The 19,588-nt window shown below is 37.1% G+C and overlaps 2 protein-coding genes and 2 long non-coding RNA genes across 5 annotated transcripts in view; 1 reads left to right on the top strand and 3 right to left on the bottom strand.

Moving 5' to 3' along the window:
- The window catches only part of LOC111324429 (fibroblast growth factor 1), a 23,777-nt gene extending 12,888 nt beyond the window's left edge, over positions 1–10,889 (bottom strand). The window contains exons 1-2 of one of the 2 annotated variants that reach the window (XM_088751880.1): positions 10,853–10,889; positions 10,664–10,740 (exon numbers count right to left, since the gene is read on the bottom strand). In XM_088751880.1, the coding sequence (XP_088608006.1) occupies positions 10,664–10,740; positions 10,853–10,874 (99 nt within the window). In that variant the 5' untranslated portion in view covers positions 10,875–10,889. Of the gene's footprint in view, positions 1–3,752; positions 4,082–10,663; positions 10,741–10,852 lie in introns of those variants that run through there. The other variant, XM_022927987.2, reaches the window with a different exon arrangement.
- On the top strand, positions 5,739–19,588 carry LOC111324439 (4-hydroxy-2-oxoglutarate aldolase, mitochondrial). The gene is made up of 7 exons (XM_022927994.2): positions 5,739–6,050; positions 14,238–14,366; positions 15,275–15,402; positions 15,866–16,000; positions 17,107–17,203; positions 17,640–17,773; positions 18,093–19,588. The coding sequence occupies exons 1-7, from the start codon at positions 5,756–5,758 to the stop codon at positions 18,246–18,248; spliced, it is 1,074 nt and encodes a 357-aa protein (XP_022783729.2). The 5' UTR covers positions 5,739–5,755; the 3' UTR covers positions 18,249–19,588.
- Positions 7,810–9,298, bottom strand: LOC148742137 (uncharacterized). The gene is made up of 2 exons (XR_015998365.1): positions 9,085–9,298; positions 7,810–8,956 (listed from the first exon to the last, which is right to left on the bottom strand). It is a non-coding gene; the product is annotated as an uncharacterized LOC148742137 (long non-coding RNA).
- LOC148742136 (uncharacterized) lies at positions 14,691–16,346 on the bottom strand. The gene is made up of 2 exons (XR_015998366.1): positions 16,225–16,346; positions 14,691–15,397 (listed from the first exon to the last, which is right to left on the bottom strand). It is a non-coding gene; the product is annotated as an uncharacterized LOC148742136 (long non-coding RNA).

Here is a 19,588-nt window from a genome sequence, read left to right as displayed (position 1 = left end):
ATTAACTATTAGATGATCCACATTGTCACCCTTAAGAATAGGCTGGCCACCCTGATTTTTGTGGTTGACGACATTTTGTAAATGATGTGGCTATAATAACAAATTTTACTCAAATAAGCATGATCTCATGTTTTCTAGAGTTTTCCCGTCCGTTTGGGACACCTCCAAGCTGTCGAGGTTAATTACTCAAACCGATATACGTACGTATGATGCAATTTTTTTTTATTCGAGAGGGGTTTTGTTACAAATCAATATTTCATCCGGTGAGGGTTGCTAACCGAATCGAAAAAACTCGGTTTGCACAAGCTTTAGTTACTTTTATCACGCACATTTTACACATGTTTCTCATTTGAAGAACACTGACATGGTGGATGTTATACCAAACAGTTTTCAGAAACTCAACACGACTATATGCCTAAGCTGGTTTCAACGGAACTAGTATGATAACATAGCTTACGTGCAGACCCTGTATGACACCTTTTGGGCCACCGTCGGCGGTTTTCACGCTAGTTTCTTCAAAGATACCGTCGAATTTGGCAGCGAGTTCCCGTCGCTTTCAAATTTTTACTACAATACGCACAGCAATAGAAGAAACTAGCGAAGAACCCACCAAATTGTTCTTATTTGCATCCATGTAAGTTTTAAGAAAACGCGAAGCAGGCAGAAGAAGCAATAAGATTTCAGTTCAATTTGCCTTAATTCAAAAAAATTGATTCCGCGTTAAACTGTGCCGTTTAAAAAGAGTTCAGTTCAGTATGGCTTCACTTGAAAAGTTTGGAGAGCCCTCAAGAGACAACTCTATGAGTATGCTTCTCTAATCTCTATGGTGCTCTCCAAATTCCCCGGCCTGCATCCATAAATCCCAGAACTTGAAATACGCACGCTATGCATAACCTGTTCTTAGCAAACTTCCCACGTGGGTACTCGAAACGTTCCGCATCAAAGCCAACAGCATGCCCTATTTATAACGTGCTCAAGCGTAGCATCTTCATCACAGAGTAGCTCTTGGTTTCTCATGTCTCTTTTGGCCTCTCGTTAGTTCTGAGGCTCTAAAGGACAGTGCGTGATATTGCAATTGGCGCGATATCGTTTTACATGTGTATGTCAAATTAGCAGGTAGTAAAGATAGATTCCTACTCAGCTTAATGCTTAAGTTGAACTATGGCATTATGCTAAGCACAGTATGAATAACATTGACAAGGGACCTTACATCACTGCGGTGGCTTTTTTCTTCGTAAATCACAAAGTGGCTGAGAGGGTATGATGCGTGATACGGACTAATAAAACTAGAGTTACCGCCACCTGTCTTTTATGATTCAAAGCTACTTACATTCGCCCCCTTCAGTACGAAGGTTTGTGAGTTGGATTACGCTGTACCAGCAGAATTAAACATTCTTATAGACCCCTGCAGTTCATATTTAGTTTCTTTATGCAACGAGTGAGGTAAATTACATCGTGCCTGACGTAAATGTACAGGTATGAATGATGACTTACATCAGTTGGATGGCTTTTCGGATGGGCGTAAATGTTAAGTAGTGCTCCCACGCCTGAAAATTCAAGTCCTGAACAATACTCATAGTTCTCTAAATTTAGGCGAGTGCCGACCACTGTCACTCCAGGAAGACATTTCGTTTTCGCATTGATAATCTCTTAGGTTGTATGAACACACGTCAACAGGAGACCAACTACGCAGGGAAACAGTATAATATAATGGCTGTCAATAGAAATAACAATATGTCGAAAGCCGGACTCACCCATGGTCAATAATATACTTCCTCCGATAATGTTTTGTATGCTGTATTAGTTTATTGATTAAAGATTTTATATCTTGAAATAAAACGTATAATGCACGATCCTCGCAGTAGAGAGCGCTATTTATGTAATAGCGAAAATCAGACCTGAAAAAAATCAGGCCTGTACGGGATTCGAACCCCTGACCTCTGCGATACTAGTGCAGCGCTCTACCAATTGAGCTAACAAGCCAACTGGGAGCAGGCCTGGGAGCAGGTCGTTCAGTTGGCTTGTTAGCTCAATTGGTAGAGCGCTACTCTAGTATCGCAGAGGTCAGTGGTTCGAATCCCGTGCAGGCCTGATTTTTTTCAGGTCTGATTTTCGCTATTGCATAAATAGCGCTCTCTACTGCGAGGATCGTGCATTATACGTATCTATAACCGCAGTTCAAAAATATATGAACTTCATACATTCATCGTATCTTGAAATAATGTTAACACATAAAGATTAAATTTTGCTTTGGTGGCAAACAAATACTCGCAAAAGAAAGAGTCGACAACCGACAAGAATTTATCGGTGTTTGGACAAAATCAGGCATTTCTTTCGTGGGGTTCTCACACTGTGAGTCAAGTGGCTTACACTAAGTGCCAGTTTGCGAGCAGTACACCACTGCAAACCTAAAGCTGATCACATCCATTCCATGCATTTTGCTGGATAAAATTAACGGGGTGAATGAATTATTTCGATGCACGTTAAGTGGAAGAAAGTATAGTTATGAGCTTTTGGGCCATGCCTGACTTTTTACAGAGGACAATATTTTGACTGCATTCAGCTTTCGTGCGAAAGCTTACTTCAAAATAGGTGGTCAGTGATAAAAATAAAATGTCTGACTTTTAAAGTGACTAGCTTTAAAAGTACCCCATGCTATCCCTTGCCCTAAGATACCAAATAACATGTTCATTTTGTCTTCGATTTTTTCGATACCGTTCTGTCTAAAAGACTTTTCTAAACTTATACAGAGGCGGATTGACTTTTACATATTTCCTAAATTTAAGCTTCATTCTTTCTTCCGAATAATTGACCTCACCCTAATTTTGCATTTGAAATGAACTCAGTAATGCTTTGGGAGGCATTATACTTTGTATGGATTGCTCTACGTGTGGCGCGGCATACGTTCGCGGAGTGACTTAAGCCTAAGCCAGCGAAAAAAGTAATCATGCCTAGCTCTTTCACTTTTCTATAGCACAGTGTAGTTAATAGACATGCAACGTTTATATAAAACACAAAACTGGCCTGGCGATCTCTGTGGTTCAAACGATACATTTTTTATTCTTTTGGTATGAAAGCTGAGTTAAAGTTAGAATCTTCTCATAGTGCAAGATAACGCTGTTGTTTCTCACTCACAAAAAGCTAGTGAATGATTCTACTTTCGTTTCTTATAAACTTTAATTGAATTAGTAATATTTGTGTGATGAGGGTGTAATCAGTGTACAGAATTAAGCGTGAGTACGCAACCATAAGGGTTTTAATTGGTCTTACTGTTGTTTTTTAGTTGGTTAACTCGCATTTTTTCCTAAGGTATAAAAAGAAAGTTCCGCGTTGCATGGCAAAGTCAATTACATGAAATTCCCATAAGAACGGATTGAAAATTAAATTGAGCATTTTTCACTGATCTACTAACGATTATGACGAACAACGGTGCGACTGAAGATCAATCAGACTGATGCGATACCTGCATGCTGTGTCCACCGGGTATGGATTAAACTCGTCATTCAAAAATATGCTTATTCTTTATGAACCGATAAGAGTTGCCATTCGAATCGAAGAAGTTCAGTTCTCATGAGTTTGTTGTTCCTTTCACTTTAAAAATATTTACTGTCTCCGGCATATTGTGCCCTAATTGAAAACGTAGTGGGCTAATAAACTAAAGTCATGCGAGATCTTTACCATAATGAAGACATGTCCGCGCGCAAGAATTTGATCTCGGTCGCAAGAAAAGTTCTCAAACTGTTGTAACTCACCTTTAATGAAGAGCTTGGCATGATATCGTCAAATGCGCTCCTACCTACATCGTGTGGCATAGTGAATGCTTACAGGCCAACAGAATTCACCGGGCCAATATGCCTTATGGTCCATTTACAATCTCCGCTTTTAGATGACAAACATCAGTTCAAGGCGTTTACAGTTCAACAACCTCGGTCCAAGTATTTCCTACAGCGAGATCCAGACCCTCGACAAGATCACTTAGGTCTCTCAGGAAAGCTTTTTTGATGTATGTTTTTTTAATTCGAACAAAGGCGACCGCTTTAGAATTTTCTGTGTGCTGATCAAAATGTTATTGAACCAGATTAGACTTTTCAATTTGTTCTTTTTAAAGCTAATTGTTCACCTCTTCAGACATCATTCAACCGTGTCGGGTTTTGCCGGGTTGTGATCCGCAGAGGTGGTACGGAACTACGTCCAAATAAAAAGTTAGAAACGGAAACGTCATGTTAAGATCTCTTGCTGTGGAAAAACCTTAACCTGTTACATACTAATAATCCACGAGGTATATCTTATCTTTCGCCATCCTTTGTGAAGATTTATGTCAGACCCATCACTTTGCTTGTCGGCATACTTTGTCATGTTGGAGTCAATAAAAATCATGTTTGTACGGCGGACAGTTGTACTTGATTATCGCCCCACGCGATGAAAACGCTGCGAAAGCAAGACTCATGAAGATTCTTTGTTTCAACAACGTAAGACGGTTTTTTTTTTTTCGTGTTATTTCTCGCTGGCATACCGTAAGTACTCCAAATAAGGCCAATTATTGAAACAAATATACACAGAGTTGCGGAACATTAGTCCTCAAAGGGCGAGTTACACAATACCGCTGCAGCTTGTAAAACACGCGAAACCATCTTGGCTCCTAGTGTAGTAAGAAAGGATTATACAGTTCTTACAAGAAAAAAGGGATTTTAATCTTACATCACTGAAAATCGAGCAGATCAGCTTTGGTATATTTTAGAAGACTATCTATCGTCCACAAAATCGATTGCTTGTTTCACGCGAGGAGAGCATAACTTTAGGTGACTTAAAATCAACTAAGACTTTAAATCAACTAAAGGCAGCAGTATTCACCGGAAGTTATGATTCCTCTAAGAGCATCAGGATGTTTTCTTGTTTACTTTTTGTACCTAATTAAGGAGGCTTTGCAATTTTAACATAGATGGGGCTTTGTGTATTTGCTTTGCTATTAAACTGGCGAAGGTCCGAATAAAACGCTATTTACTTCGTATTCGTGTGTGTCGTGCCTTAAAATAACAATATACTGCCGACACCCAGGAGAACTGTTAGTCTTAGTAACAAAGTCCTTTACGCACGTGCCTTAAAAATCTTGATGTAAAAACTCATAGAGGAATAATTTTTTCGGGTGAAAAGAAACATTTTTGTGCACTGATTAACCGATTTTTGTTTCTGTTGGGAAATTTCAAAGGCGTGTTTCGGTGTCTTACCTAAAAAAGTGTCCGATCATGAGTGAACTCGAAATAGGGAAAACTTACCACAAGCTGAAGTTACAATTAAATTCGCATCAAAGAGACCGCCCAAGTGAAGCCTATTCTTTCGTTCATCTATTGATTTAATTAAAACTAAGTACAATTTATTTGTTGAGTTGATTGAATCAATACTAAACCCATTATTGACGGAAGTAATCAAAACTAAAAAGGTAAACAAAAGAAACTTTGTAGATGGAAAACGGAGCAAGTCGAATTAAAAAGGAAAAATGTGCTGCAATAAGGAACACTACGCGAATTTCGGTGGAGTGTCCTTTTACTCTTGCCCCCTATTATGAAGTCTTGAGTTTTAATTATATTGTCAGTTACCACGTCTTCCAAAGCTGATTTTACAAGTTTGTTTTGCCCACCAATATAGTTTTTTTTTTAAACCACTGCACAGCAAATCATGTGACCTGCAGTTTGTACGCTTTTAGGACCCAAACTTTAGCTCAATTATCTACTGGTCAGCGTACGGCCTTATTTGCATAATGGCGGTAACCCTCGCTCGAAGGGGGAATCCTTCAAGTATCTGTCTTAACCTTCTGATTTCAGGAAGACACTGGTGTTATTTCGGGATCAAGAGTAACAACGTAGCTGTTTTTAAGGCTGATACAATTAGAAAGTTTTGGAAAACGGCGAGCTTTTCCACCTCTACGATTATGAGCTCTCTCGATTTGAGTGGGATTTTTCCCCCGATTGTGACACCATTTGCAGACAACGAAGAGGTGAACTATGACAAGTTGAAAGATAATTTCAGCAAGTGGAACGAGATGACATTCAGTGGTAAGAGGGTGTTTTCCTTAGTAAGTAGGGATAAAGAGCTTTAAAAAGCACCAAAAATTAAGGTTTCTCATTGGTGAGAAAATGGTAAGAACAAAATTATCCGAAGTCAATTTAGAACATACGCCTAGCTCTTTTCTGATTTCATAAGAAAGATAAATTTGATTTGATTTGTCTACGTTGATCAATGAGGCTGATTATGCTCATTCCTTTACGGCCATTTACAACAGGAAGCAGAGTTCGTCAAACTTCCGGGACGATCCTGGTAAGACTCCTATTTTATTAAACGAGTTGACCGTGGTTAACACTCAGGTAGCTTTACTTAAAACGCTTCTCACACTTAAGTTTCATCTGGTTCATTGAGAACTTTTATGTTCTTATGAGACGCTAAACCTCAAATATAAATTATTTATGACGAGTTCATTGGTTGTGCTCCTAAATTTGTGTTATATTGAAGACTTAGGTGGGTGAGGTGAATTGATCAAATGCTTATTGTAGTCTCTGAGCAGGTTCAGTTACTTACACCAATTGTAATCATAGCTTTTGTAAATTCATGGAATGTCTTTTTTACAATGGACACGAATTTTTTTTTTTTTAAAGCAGAGGAAACCAGAAAACCAAACCATTAGATTTTGAAACAATTAAAATTTCTGTAACTTAACATTAAAAATGAAAAAGAATGAAAATGAAAAGATTTATTTAAAGAGGCTAAACATTCTCTCACAAATTAACAATGTGCTTTTAGAGGTTCACATAAGTGTTCAGTCAAATAAGCATCCATGGAGGGTATTAACAGCAAGGGGAAATTGTTAAGGTTTTCTCTCATTGATTAATACCTTTGAGATAAAATTTTAAATACTCTTGAAATATATCATTATTTATATGAACACATGGAGGTGTTAATAACTTGAAATGACTTTGTGGAAAAGAAACTTTCTTCTTGTACTGATGCTGGTACATTTGAAGTCTGAAGATTATTAGAGGAAAGGTGACTATAGACATAGGTTTTCCCTTTGTCCTTTAAATTGCTCTAGAGATATCTGATCAATATATCTTATTAACCAAGTGCGAGGGCCGTACTGGGAGAATATTGGCCTGAGGTCTTGACAGTACGGACTGAGCACAGCGAGGTCCATACAAAAAAGACCGAGGGCCGATATTCTTCCAGTACGGTCCCAAGCAAGCTTGGTTAACAAGAGATTTATTATATGACTGAAGTTCAAAGGAACACAAGTGTGGTATCATTCAGGACCATTCAGGACAGTGCCCGGTCCAATACTGAGAGAATATTGACCGGCAATAGAGCATTTATGATTGGTTGGTTTTAGCATAGTTAGTAGAGGGGACTGGTTAGGAAACGCGGCAAACTTCAGTCGGATAGGTTATTGTTAGATTTTATCGAGGTCACGTGACAATGACCCTGCACACATAAATCCAAAATGGCACCGCGGGCTTGTTTTGACAGTCACGTAGCGTTTAAGTTTTTGGATTTTCTCCGTGATCGAGTGACATCTTACCTTCAAAATATAGCTAAAAACATTAATCAAGTCAGTGGACATAATGCCAGGTGAAAATTGTTCAGTATTTGGCTGTGGAACGTGTAGGAGAAGTAAAGGAATTGGAATCTGTAAGCTACCGGTGCCGCGAAACGCAGAATACAAGAAGTGGCGAGAAGACTGGCTGAAAATAAATGTTACTCTATGTTAGATACTTTAACCATATAGCCTTTATACTCATTTTTGTCCATAAAATAATCATTAATGAGCAATATTTAATATGTTTATTTGATATGTTGCAGGTTGTAGCTACCAAATTAATCTTTTGTAATAAATTACATATTGACAAATTGTTGCAGGCTCTCAATTCTAACTATATCTGCCTTTCTTGTTCTTTGCTGGCTCTACAAATTTCCTTTTGTAGTGTTTTTGTTTTCATTTGTTTACATTGAATTTTGTGTTTCTGTATAACATCTTTGGCCAGTGAAAAACACCGTACAGTAACATATAAATGAATAATGCTGTCCAAAACATCTTTTGCAATGCTGTTATCTACCACTATGTCTGAGTCCAACAACATAGTGTTATATGCTGAGACCAATTGAACATCACAAGCTGATTTGGATTCTATCTTAGCATTGTCAATCTTCAGCTGGAGACTTCTTGAGGTCAGAATCCTAAAATTATGTTCTATTCTCTTAAAAATTGTTTGAGCTTGTTTAGAAATAACCCAAAGTCCACCTCGATTTAAAGATGAAATTAGTTTTTGACTCCCTGCAACATGCAAATCTTCTGCTTTGCCAGCTTTCAGTATTGAAGCTGTTTGTTCAGTATGTGCTGTGGGATTATATACATTGTTCACCTTGCTATAAAGCTTGTGCAGAAAATATCCTCCAGTATATTGTAACCCTGCCATTTCTCTATCACACAGTTTAGTAGGAATATTGGGATTTGGTGATTCATCTTTCTGTTTGCTGTGAGCTATCAAACAATCAGCCACTTTGGTACTAAGCAATGTTGCCGCATTACTTGACAACCCCACAAAAAACTTTTGTTGAATTGAGGCCTATTCTTGAATAGTATTTCGAGTAGAATTGTTCTGCATTTCCAGTTTTAACCAAATGCATATACATGGATTCTACTTCTGAGAAGTCCATATTTTATTCATCCCAGTTCGTATATCTTCGTAGCTCTTCTTTTACGCTTTGAGGGTAGATTTTTCTTTCAATTATTTTATCTCGTGCTTTGATTGATAACACTTCAAAGTCTTCAGCAGTGAATTTGGCTTCTTGAGTCGGTTGATTTCCCCACACTTGTTCCTCCTTATGCTTTATTGTCATGTCTTTTTAATCCAGCCTTAGTCTTGCATTTATTTTGACACAACTAGCAAACAATTCCCTCTTCGTATTGAACCTAAAAATCGAAAGACTTAAAGTAAAAAAATATGTTGTTGTACTACGACCGATGCCGTTGCTAAGGGCATCAATAACTACAAAGTTTTTGGGCAAAAATAACATTTTAAAGGCTTCTAAAAGACTTACAGAGTCAGCTGCTTCGACAAAGTGCTCTTGTATTCTTCCTCGTTCTCCAAAGTTTCCAATATGGCATCAAAATCGTTGCAGAAGAAAAATAAGTCGTTCATGTCCTCCATGTTGTTTTGGTTCTGTGCAGGGTCATTGATCACGTGACGTTCAAGCGAAGCTCAGGGGACAGACAATAGGCCGGCCCTTTGAAGTTTGCCGCGTTTCCTAACCAGTCCCCTCTACTAACTATGGTTTTAGTTATTGGCCCTCTGACTGCCCGAGTCGTGTAATAAAGTTGCTTATGGACCAGCTCACCCACACCAATTCGCCCACACATAAAATCACTTCTGTCAATAAGCTAGCTGTGCTCATTATAGAATTAGTCTTAAGGTCTGATTTTTTGTGAAATGATGATAAAATAATCGAAGTTTCAACAATGCTTTGTTAACTTTATGCTTTTGCAATACAAATCAAGTAATTGTTTGGGGATTTGGATCCCAGCATCTAGGTGTTTGTATGTAACAGTATGCTGGTTGCCAAACACTTCTGTTTGTAAATGACTGTGAATGTATGAAAAACGTACATGTGAACTTAGTTCTTATTAACCGAGCAGGAGATCTGTATGGGAGAATCTTGACGGAGGTCGCCAGTACAGACTGAACAAAGTGAGGTCTGTACCAGCGACTGAGGTCAAGATTCTCTCGTACAGACCGACCTAGCTCAGTTAATAAGATGTTTATTATGTGGCTGTGTCTTATATGCTAATTTTTTATATTCTTTGTACCTTTTTTTTCTAGACTGGTCTAGATGCCGGTCTAGATGGGAAAATCTAGACCGCTATCAATATTGATTTCAGCCAATCAAATTCACGAACTCGGTAGTTCCCAGTCCTTATGAGACAGCCATATAATAATGTGGATTAAAAATGAATATGAGAAGGATCTTTGCAGTAATGAAAACTGCTTAAGGCAAGAGAAAAGTAACTTTTTAGTCTGGGTGAGTTGGCCCCTGGGTGACCTGACTGTAATTCACTAGAAAAACTGATAGGGAGAGGACGGATACCTTCTTCATATAATGACATTATCGATGGATACTTATTTTGGTGAGAATGATCATCAACTGTGTACAGCACTCTTTGATGTATGAATTAGGTGGGGTGTACATTCAAACATATCTTCTGACTTAAAACTAGGAGGATGAAATTGTTAAATATTCTTATGTGGAAAATTTCGGAGAAACATTTGCACCCTATGAAAACTAATCTGCCAACAATTAGCAGATGTGCCAAATTATGAGTCTTAATATAAAGGTGTATTTTTACAAGATTTCAATTATCTCAGGAGCATCTTATTTGACTGGCAAAACTCAATAAACTGATACTTTTCACATGTAAGAGTGCCTGCCCAGCTGCTGGATTGATTAATCGTTTATGACCATAAACAAATGATTCTACCAATTATGTTGCATTTGAATTTTGAGTTTTGTAGTAGAATGTGTATTATGATTTGATTGTCTAGAAAAAATTTTTTAAATGTATGTACCACATCATTTAGAACAACTACTGTTTGGTTATTCAATGAACAAATAGATGACATACCCAAGCAAGTAAACAGGATACTGTGCAGCATGTGGAAAAAAATTGCACTTTTGTACATTTCAGTGTCTTCAACAGCCCTTAAACAAAAGGGAGGTAGAAATTAACTGAGGAAAAAGCTCTCTAAAGTTATCTCTGTAGAATGTTAGTGTGGAAAAATACATTAGGCAATTGTCCCAGCTAAAAACTTACCAGTTAGTATTATAGTTTCCATTTTAGCTCTTTGTGTGTAGCATATACTTTGCTTTTTTAAAATCCACGTGTGTGTTCAACATCCAGCAAAATGGCCACTTTTTGTGATATAGGCATTTACAACCGGGGTAGTGCCTCTTCAGCTACATGTGGCCACCTTTAGTGATTCATATTTAGGCTTTGGCCCAAAGCTTTTTGAATCGCGTGAGAAATAGTTTCACATAACTTTTCAAGCTATGCAAGAAGGGTACCATTTGAAGTGGCTTACAAGTTGGTCATATCACTGATTTGCTCTACTTCTAAATTGATCATTTCCTCAAAGACATCAATAAACATGTCTACAGACTTGGTGTCTCAGCTGCAGTCTTTGTGTCTAATCATTTTGGGTACAGTACTTTACACTTGACTCTGTACCTTTCTCTCAGAAGCTACCTTGTCTTATTTCATACCAAAACAAATAAAGAAATGTGTTAGAAGAGAATTTGAGGCCTCAGGGAATGAGAATTTTATGCTAAGAATGAATTGCTCTTTATTGATATGAGGTACCGGTATATTATGTGTAAAATGTACTATAATGTAAGATATATATCGAGTCCATTAGACTTGATGCACCCAAATAGAAGTGCTAATATCTGGTGGATTCCCCACTTTGCATTGATAAGAACGGAGAATGTAGTAGAGACTAACTTCTTTGAAGGTGCAAAATCAACTTATATACATGCTTACCAGAACCTTTTTTAACTTTTGAGGTGGCTATTTGTAAAATTAAAAAATTTACTCAAGGATATCAAAACTTCCATGTCATCACCATGAAAAGAACTCATGTTTTCTTAATCACTAGGTAAAACATTTAGCTATTTGTGTGGTGATGGAATGGAGGTAATGTTGATACTCTACAAGATGTATTTGACAATTTTAATGAAATATCTATATTTCCTTACTCATGTTTTTTTTTTTAACTCTTAACTAACAGGTCAGGATGTAATATAGAACTTATTTTTTTTTTAGAAAATTTAGGGCTGTGTCTGTCCTTGAAAATATCCTAGGAAACTGCTTTGTATTCTTCTAAAATAAAAGAATCCTCACTTTTTAAAATTATTTGAGAAAATTTTCGTTACATCATGACATCATTACTAAAGTTGTCCACATAATTATCGATGTCATAACCAACTAACTTCCCTACATTATCCTGAGAGTTATTGTCAAACACTTGCTGTTGGAGCAGTCATTGTCCTTTTTTAGTCAAAAAAGTGAGGTGATAATTCTTAAGGATTTAGCATTTTTGTTGAGAACCTGATGTTCTGAATATCTTCAAAGGTGTCTTAAAGAGTTTGCACATAAACGTCTTTAATGCTTTCCCTTCTTTGAACAGGGTTTTGTCTAATTTACTTAACTGACAGCTTTTTGTTATTTCCTTGTTACTTCCTTTCAAATATATTTCAATCAAGTTTGTGTCAAATTTTTTTCATGGTTTGGAGAAATTCGTTAACAGTGTGAGTTTAAATTAATTAGGATTATTTAAACTGCATGGTCATGGTGCTTTGAAAGATGGAAGGGATATTGTAGGCAAGCTATCACTTTGTGTGGGTGTTATTTATTGCTTCTGAATTTGAGACAATTCCCTTTCAGCCACTCAGTCTGGTATTGTGTTTATTTTATTTGTTCTGTGATTTGCTTCGGAAGCTTGGATCGTATCTTTAAAAAGCTTTCCATCACGAGAGTCAATCAAATGCATTTTTCACTTGGTGATTGATCAGATGTTACTGCTTTCACACTGTTTAAACTTGACAGCTATCCATAGTAGTAAGGTTCAAGTTTAAACTGATATTGAATTCTGTATTGATGAAGAAGTCTAGATATTGACCATTTTGTTTCATTTGGCTGCTTGTGGAGCTGATCTGCATATCATTATGAAAATGGACATAAATATGTATGAAGTAAAACAAAGGTGGCCAATATTCACCCATCTTAACCACATGGTTAGTCTTTGACAAATATTTACAATACCTGCAGTAGCATACTGAATACATATGTCAGTCACAGAAAGGTAGAGGCCAACAGAAGAGATCTATTTACAAACTATTTTGTTTCATGTGCTAGTTTAAAGTGGGGTTTTAAGCTATGATCACTAGCACAGCATAAAGAATATCATCCTTTTAACTGCTAGACAGTTGTTAATAGTAATGCCAAGCCAATTTACAGTCACATTAGGATACTGACTCTACAAATTAAATTATACTGAAGATCTAGAATTTGTAAGATGTGAAGAAGTTTGTAATTCTTGATGATCAAAATACATCTACAGCACTATACATATACGCTATGAAAGTTTGTAAATGCTCCCTCTTACATTTAAGACCCCACTTTAAGATGAGGGCTAATTGTTAAAGTGGCAGTGCATTCCATGTATGTGATCCAACATTCAGTGAACTCTGTAACTTGGCATCTGCCCATGGCACCCAATATTTCTCAACAAGCAAACCTTGATAATCATGTAATTACAAGTTTAAGTCACCAGCACTTGAATTTCTAGGTTTGCTGACCAGTTTTTGTGTCTCTATTTTTACCTTACATGAGCATGCTACAATGTTCTGCTGTTAATGATTACACATGTGTAGACTAATGTTACATCAAAGCAAGGTTCTATATGGTCATTAATTAATAAAGCACAACAAAAGCATTGTAACTGAAAATAGTGACTGAATAAATGAAAGAAAAATATTCACATGGGCTGGTCTACCAAATAAAGACTCTCTACAGGAACTAAAATATCCATGTGCTAATAATTCTTGCACTAAAAATTCCAGTGCTTTTCCTTTCCCTTTTCCCCTTCAAATCCCCCCTTCCCTCCAACAGGGGGGAAGATGTGCTTTATTCCTCCCTGACATCCCTCATGTTACCAGTGAACAAATATTTTATGAAAAGCACAATTCAAGTAGATATATATATATATATATCTAATAACTGTCTTTGACCCCTGACTGACTGATTACCCTTGAGTGGAAATTTGATTACCTACAAGCAGTGCCCCAAGAAGTAAAAGTTGAAAAATTATTGTTCTGTATTATTTTACCAACAACAATAGTTACTGTAATAATTTACTATAACTGAAATATTTTGATAAATGAAGTGCAGCAAAGGGTGATTTCTGGAGCATTTGTAGACAGAAAACATTAAAATACACAGGTCAAGAGCATGATAGTTTCACTTAGTACCGAACATGCTTGTTTGAAGATACTACAAAACCTTGAGAAAGTAGTTTTAGAAGTTAATGTTACTTCCTTTTGTACAAGATGTGCCTTTGAATTGTACTGTAATCAGCTTATGACAGGAAAAGGTTCTTATGGGATTAATATCATAATGATTATATGATTTTGCATTGCAGGGTATGTTGTTCAAGGATCCAATGGTGAATATGCATATATGAGAGCTGAAGAGAAGATTGATTTAGTCCGTAAAGTGAGAGAACTAGCACCCAAAGGCAAACTTATTTTGGCAGGATCAGGTTGTGAAGGTAACTGAGAGATTGGAACAAAACTTAACCTAAGATTTAAAACAGTCAATCCAAAATTTAGCATGTGGGAAAATATCTTAACTTTCACATTCTTGCATATTCCATAAGAAAAACTGTACAAATAGGAAATGTTTCTGATGAGGAACCATTGCATTTTCTACACTTAAATCACACTTCAGGGAGTTTAGGGGGTTTAAGAGAGAGTTACACCTTTAAGCTATGAGCAAGCTCTCTTGACACCACATTTTGACGCATCCTCCTTAGCTAAAACTTCTGTATTGTGCTTTCCATTTAGAGAAATAAGAGACTATTGATTTTACAGTCTGAACTGAAACTTGTTAAGTTTATTTTAAGTTTAATTGTTGGTTCTCTTTCAAAATTTAAATTAAGTCTAAAGGAACAATATCTTTCAGTATATTGATGACATTAAATTAAAATATTGCTTTCTGCACATAGCTATTTTAATTATTATACATCCTCCATAGATTAATGTCTTTATTGCTGTAATTATCATTATCATCTTTGTATGTCGATGTTGTAAGTGTGTACGTGTATGTGTGTGTGTGTGTGTGTGTGTGTGTGTGTGTGTGTATGTGATAGTTTAGGTCTTACCTCCGCTGTAAATATTTAATTTACATTATTTAAACCAGCTCTCTGGTGTTTTTAGCTACTTAGTTATTTCAGGGAGCTGGTAATCCTTAAACAAGCTTATCAAATCAGTTTTTACAAATGACTGAAATTCCTAAATTATGGGGTAATAAAATTGTTGTTGTTGTTGTTGTTGTTGTTGTTGTTGTTGTTGTTGTTGTTGGTATTGCTCCTTCATGTGTGCTGCTGATTGGGGTATCTTTGGCGTGTCTTGAATTTTTGATAATTTTTGATCCATGCTCATCATTTTCCCGATGAAGCTACAAGGGATACCATAGAGATGACAAGTGAGATGGCTGAAGCAGGTGCTGATGCAGCACTTGTTGTGACACCTTCTTTCTATAAAAGTGGTATGACTGCAGAAGCTCTTGAGAATCACTTCACTAAGGTAAAGCATTGATATAAAGTGAACTCAGTTGCATATAAAAGAATATTCCTAAATTAGATTTTTAAATGGAGGTGAATTCCGGCAGTTGGGCTAAAGCATCTGTTTTCACTAACAGATCTGTCAACACAGCTGACCAGTTTTAATTTGCAGCTGATTCTCATACTCGATGATATACCATTAATAGGAACTAAAAATTGATTCAAACAACATTTTTTTACATATGGTTTCAAATAGAGTATATGAACTGCTTTTTTTGTCACAAGGTCCCTTGTAGTCCTATAACCATAAAGATTTAATGCCACCATTGGTAATACTATTTAAACGACAGTTCACTTAGAATTTGAATGACTTGAGAAAAAAAGTCAGATTAAGATGGCATTAAGGGAAGCTTTCCCACAGTTGCCTCTTTATTATATTTCTTATTATTGACTAGTTAAATGACAGGAACAATTTTGTTTCCCAGGTCGCAGACAGCTCACCAATACCGGTTGTACTGTACAGTGTACCAGCTAACACAGGAATTGACTTACCCGCTGAGTGCATTATTAAGTTATCATCTCACCCAAATATTATTGCTCTAAAGGACAGTGGAGGAGATGTATGTAAGAAAGCGCTGAAATTCAGTATTGTTACTAATTATAATTAGATTGAATTTCAAAGATTTTGCTCATTCAATTACAAATAGTGAAAAAAAAATAGGTTTTTGCGGACAGTTGGTGTCTTCAATGCTCACTGGGTATTCGTTGCACGAAAATTGTTCCTTTCCCTACTGAACGAGTTAAACATCTGATTCAAGACTCAATGAGTGTAAACTTAACTCACCTTTCAACTCTTCAACATTTGTTTGGCCGCATTTTCACATCCATAAAAGCTAAACTGTGAACGAATGCACAATCCTATTTATTGGGAAACTCGCCAGCACACGTCGTCAAATTGTTGCGCGCGCCTGCTAATTTCCGCCACTTTTTCCCGCTCTTTACCTCTTTAGCACTCTAGTCTCCAGGGCCCTGGGGCCCGTTTCTCGAAAGTCCCGGTGACTTAACGGACCCGAAGCCATGTTTTAAAATCAAAATTTAAAGGATAAGAAAGCAGGTTCGGGTAGCCAAACCAGTCCTATTTGTTTCTTTAGCTAATAGTTTTGTTGTATCATTTTCAAAACTTTTTAAATCCACATCTTGAATGAAAACAGAACAGCTTTACGGGCCCGTTAAGTTACCGGGACTTTCGAGAAACGGGCCCCAGTTCTTCGAAGGCAGATTAACGCTAACTCAGGGTTAACTTTTAATCCAGATTTCTTTAGTTCTCTGTTCTAAAGCCTTTTGGTAAAATTTTCTCCATTCTTTTTAGAACATTCAATCATCAAATTGTAGACATGAAGATTTAATCTGTATCATATTGAAAACAAAACCTCATTAAAATTAACTTTCAACGCACTTTAAAACACGTCTACTACAAAACTAGTTTCGTCCACAGACCTCTTCAGTTGTATGCGATGTCAGGTTTTGTTTTCAATATGATAATGAATGATACTTTCCTAGCTTCGACAATCAAAATTTCGCAAAAAAAGATTTAATCTGAATTTTCTTTTAAAGATTTCAGATATGATATCAAATTTCTCGCTAACCTTGGGTTACCTTAATCCAGCTTTGAAGAACCTGGCCCAGTATTTATTCTTTGTTTTACTTTCCTCGTTTTTCCTACTAGATCACCAAGATTGGTTACGTGATCCACAAGACTGCTGGAAACAATTTTCAAGTTTTAGCTGGATCAGCCAGCTTTCTTTTAGCTTCATATTGTCTTGGTAAGCCAGTTATTTTCAATACCACCAGAAAAAGAATCGGCGTAATTCTACCTGATCCCGAAAAGTATTCGACCTTTCTAACAGATCAATGGCGGGAGCATTTTTCTAGTCTTATCAAGTCTAGAACAAGAGTTTCTAATCCATTGGTCTAGGATCAAAAACTAGGGGGGTAGGCAGGAGGGAAATTCGAAAACTAGGGGGGTAGGCAGAAGGGAAATTTGAAAACTAGAGGGGTAGGCAGAAGGGAGATTCGAAAACCAGTGGGATAGGCATGGAGAGGATGAAGATAACTCTCAGAGCGGCGAATGAACAAACGCGTGTGTCAAACTTGAAATGCTTTTAAGCAAATATTTAATACTTGTGGCCATGTTACCTTTATTGGGAGCCATTAGGTCGTCTTTCGTTAGCAACAAACGCTTTTAATATTTATTTCTAGGTGCCGTAGGAGGCGTGTGCGCTCTGGCAAACGTTTTAGGAAGAGAAGTTTGCAAGCTGCATGAACTGCACAAACATGGCAAAATGGAGGAAGCTAAGCTTCTGCAGCACAAATTAATTCTCCCAAACACAGCGGTATGAACAATTTCTTTTAGAAAATTTTGTTTGTAAGGGTTCCTGACTCGTGTAGCTTCGTTCTGCTTGCCAATCATGTTTGAGAAAAATGAAAGTAAACAAAGATCTCTTGGTAATTGTTTCAAAGTAACTGTTCCTACAAAAGTCCATTGTATGTCATCGCTCGGCGTGTGTAACCAAACGTTTATAACATTTTAAATCCTCCACAACAGGAGTTGCTTTTGTCGTCTACAGCCACACTTGTCTTTGGTATTACTTCCTTGTAGATGAAATAATGATCATTTTGAATATTTGATCGTTTCTCCTTTTTTTTTTTTAGGTAACCAAGACATTTGGTGTTCCGGGACTGAAGAAATCCATGGAGTTTTTTGGCTTCTACGGAGGACCCACAAGATCTCCACTCCTACCTCTGAAAGAGTCACAAGAAGCTGAACTAAGACAAATTTTCAAACTGTTTGGAGGATACCAGGAATAGATGACAGTTCATCAACCCTTTTCTCCCAACATCAGTATACATAATCTCCATACTGTTCTCTATATATTTCCTAAGATTTTGGCTGGGAAAAATTGTTCCACAATCAGAGCTTTAATTGGTGATCATTTCCTTTACTCTCGTGACCTTAATGTGTGATTCAAGGCTGATATTGTGAGGAGAAACTAGAGACCAGTCTCTCTCTAGGGGTAAAGAATTAAGACAGTTTCCGTACTCTGGATATGAACGAATGTTTTAGGTAACCAGAATATTTTCTGCACTAGTATCGCAGAGGTCAGTGGTTCGAATCCCGTACAGGCCTGAAATTTTTTTCAGGTCTGATTTCCACTATTGCTCAAATAGTGCTTTACTGCGAAGGATCGTTCTTATATACGTCTCATAACCGCAGTTCACTCATATGTTTCATATGTTTGTTGTTGTTCAGAATATTTTCGTTAGGATGAAAAACTGTAATCTTGAAAGAAAAAACCCTTTAAAACGGGCATTGAAAAAAATTGGAATAATATATTTTTTAGAGAGTGTAGTTAGCGTTGTCTTTGCTGACGTTATTGCTGCCGTAACTAATTATCGAAACAAACTTTGTGCAACAATTTGTGCATCCTGTTTAACAGAAGTATTCTTTGCGTCGTTGAGGGGATTAGAGGCGTACGCGTAGAAAGGAGAGAAAATAAATTCGAATGGCCTACGAGCAGGTTGCTATTAGTAACGCTGTGCACGAGCGTTTCTTCGAGTTTGAGGCCTTGAGCAAATCAAGCCGGTGATAGTTCCGCGAGGACTCTGGCCTCAGTCTGTTTTCAGACCTATCGCTACCTCGCTCTGCTCAAGGCATCAAATTTTCACGCGGACGGAGAAACACTCCGGCGTACCTCAGCTCTAATGATGAGGGCCTTCTTACATGCTAAGATTCGAACAGAATTTAAACACTGGAACAGCTTTTGTATGGCATGTTAAAGGCGTTCTATTCTCGTTCCTCCCCTCTTACGCGTGACTCAGTTCTTACCTTGTGTTCACCTTTTCTCCGACGAAAATGCAAAAAAAATTACCCCTTATTCTCAAAAATTTGACTCCAGAAGATATTGTGTGAATGTAATTCAGTCCTTTCACACAGTGTTACCACGCGATTTTCATTCAGATCTTGAAGCTGACAAATGGAAAACTTACACTCGCCTATGCGTGAACTCGCCTTGACGGCGATTAGTAAGTGGGCCGATCCCTAACTTACGTGGTATACTCAGGCCTCCTATGGGGTGCCTGAGTAAAGATGGAAAAGTTAATGTAACAGAAATGATGATTAAGGGAAATAAAACCCTTGAAGAATTGTA

This window comes from Stylophora pistillata, chromosome 1 (genome assembly GCF_964205215.1).
Source record: "Stylophora pistillata chromosome 1, jaStyPist1.2, whole genome shotgun sequence".
In the NCBI taxonomy this organism is placed as follows: domain Eukaryota; kingdom Metazoa; phylum Cnidaria; class Anthozoa; order Scleractinia; family Pocilloporidae; genus Stylophora; species Stylophora pistillata.
This window is presented reverse-complemented; position numbering and strand designations above follow the sequence as displayed.

What these genes read in the sequence shown, in the direction of transcription:
- LOC111324439 (XM_022927994.2), top strand. Translation starts at nt 5,756, where the DNA reads ATGGCGGTAACCCTCGCTCGAAGGGGGAATCCTTCAAGTATCTGTCTT. An exon ending in GGCAGGATCAGGTTGTGAAG is followed by an intron (nt 14,367 to 15,274) that starts GTAACTGAGAGA and finishes TTCCCGATGAAG; the next exon opens with CTACAAGGGATACCATAGAG. An exon ending in TTTAGCTTCATATTGTCTTG is followed by an intron (nt 17,204 to 17,639) that starts GTAAGCCAGTTA and finishes ATTTATTTCTAG; the next exon opens with GTGCCGTAGGAGGCGTGTGC.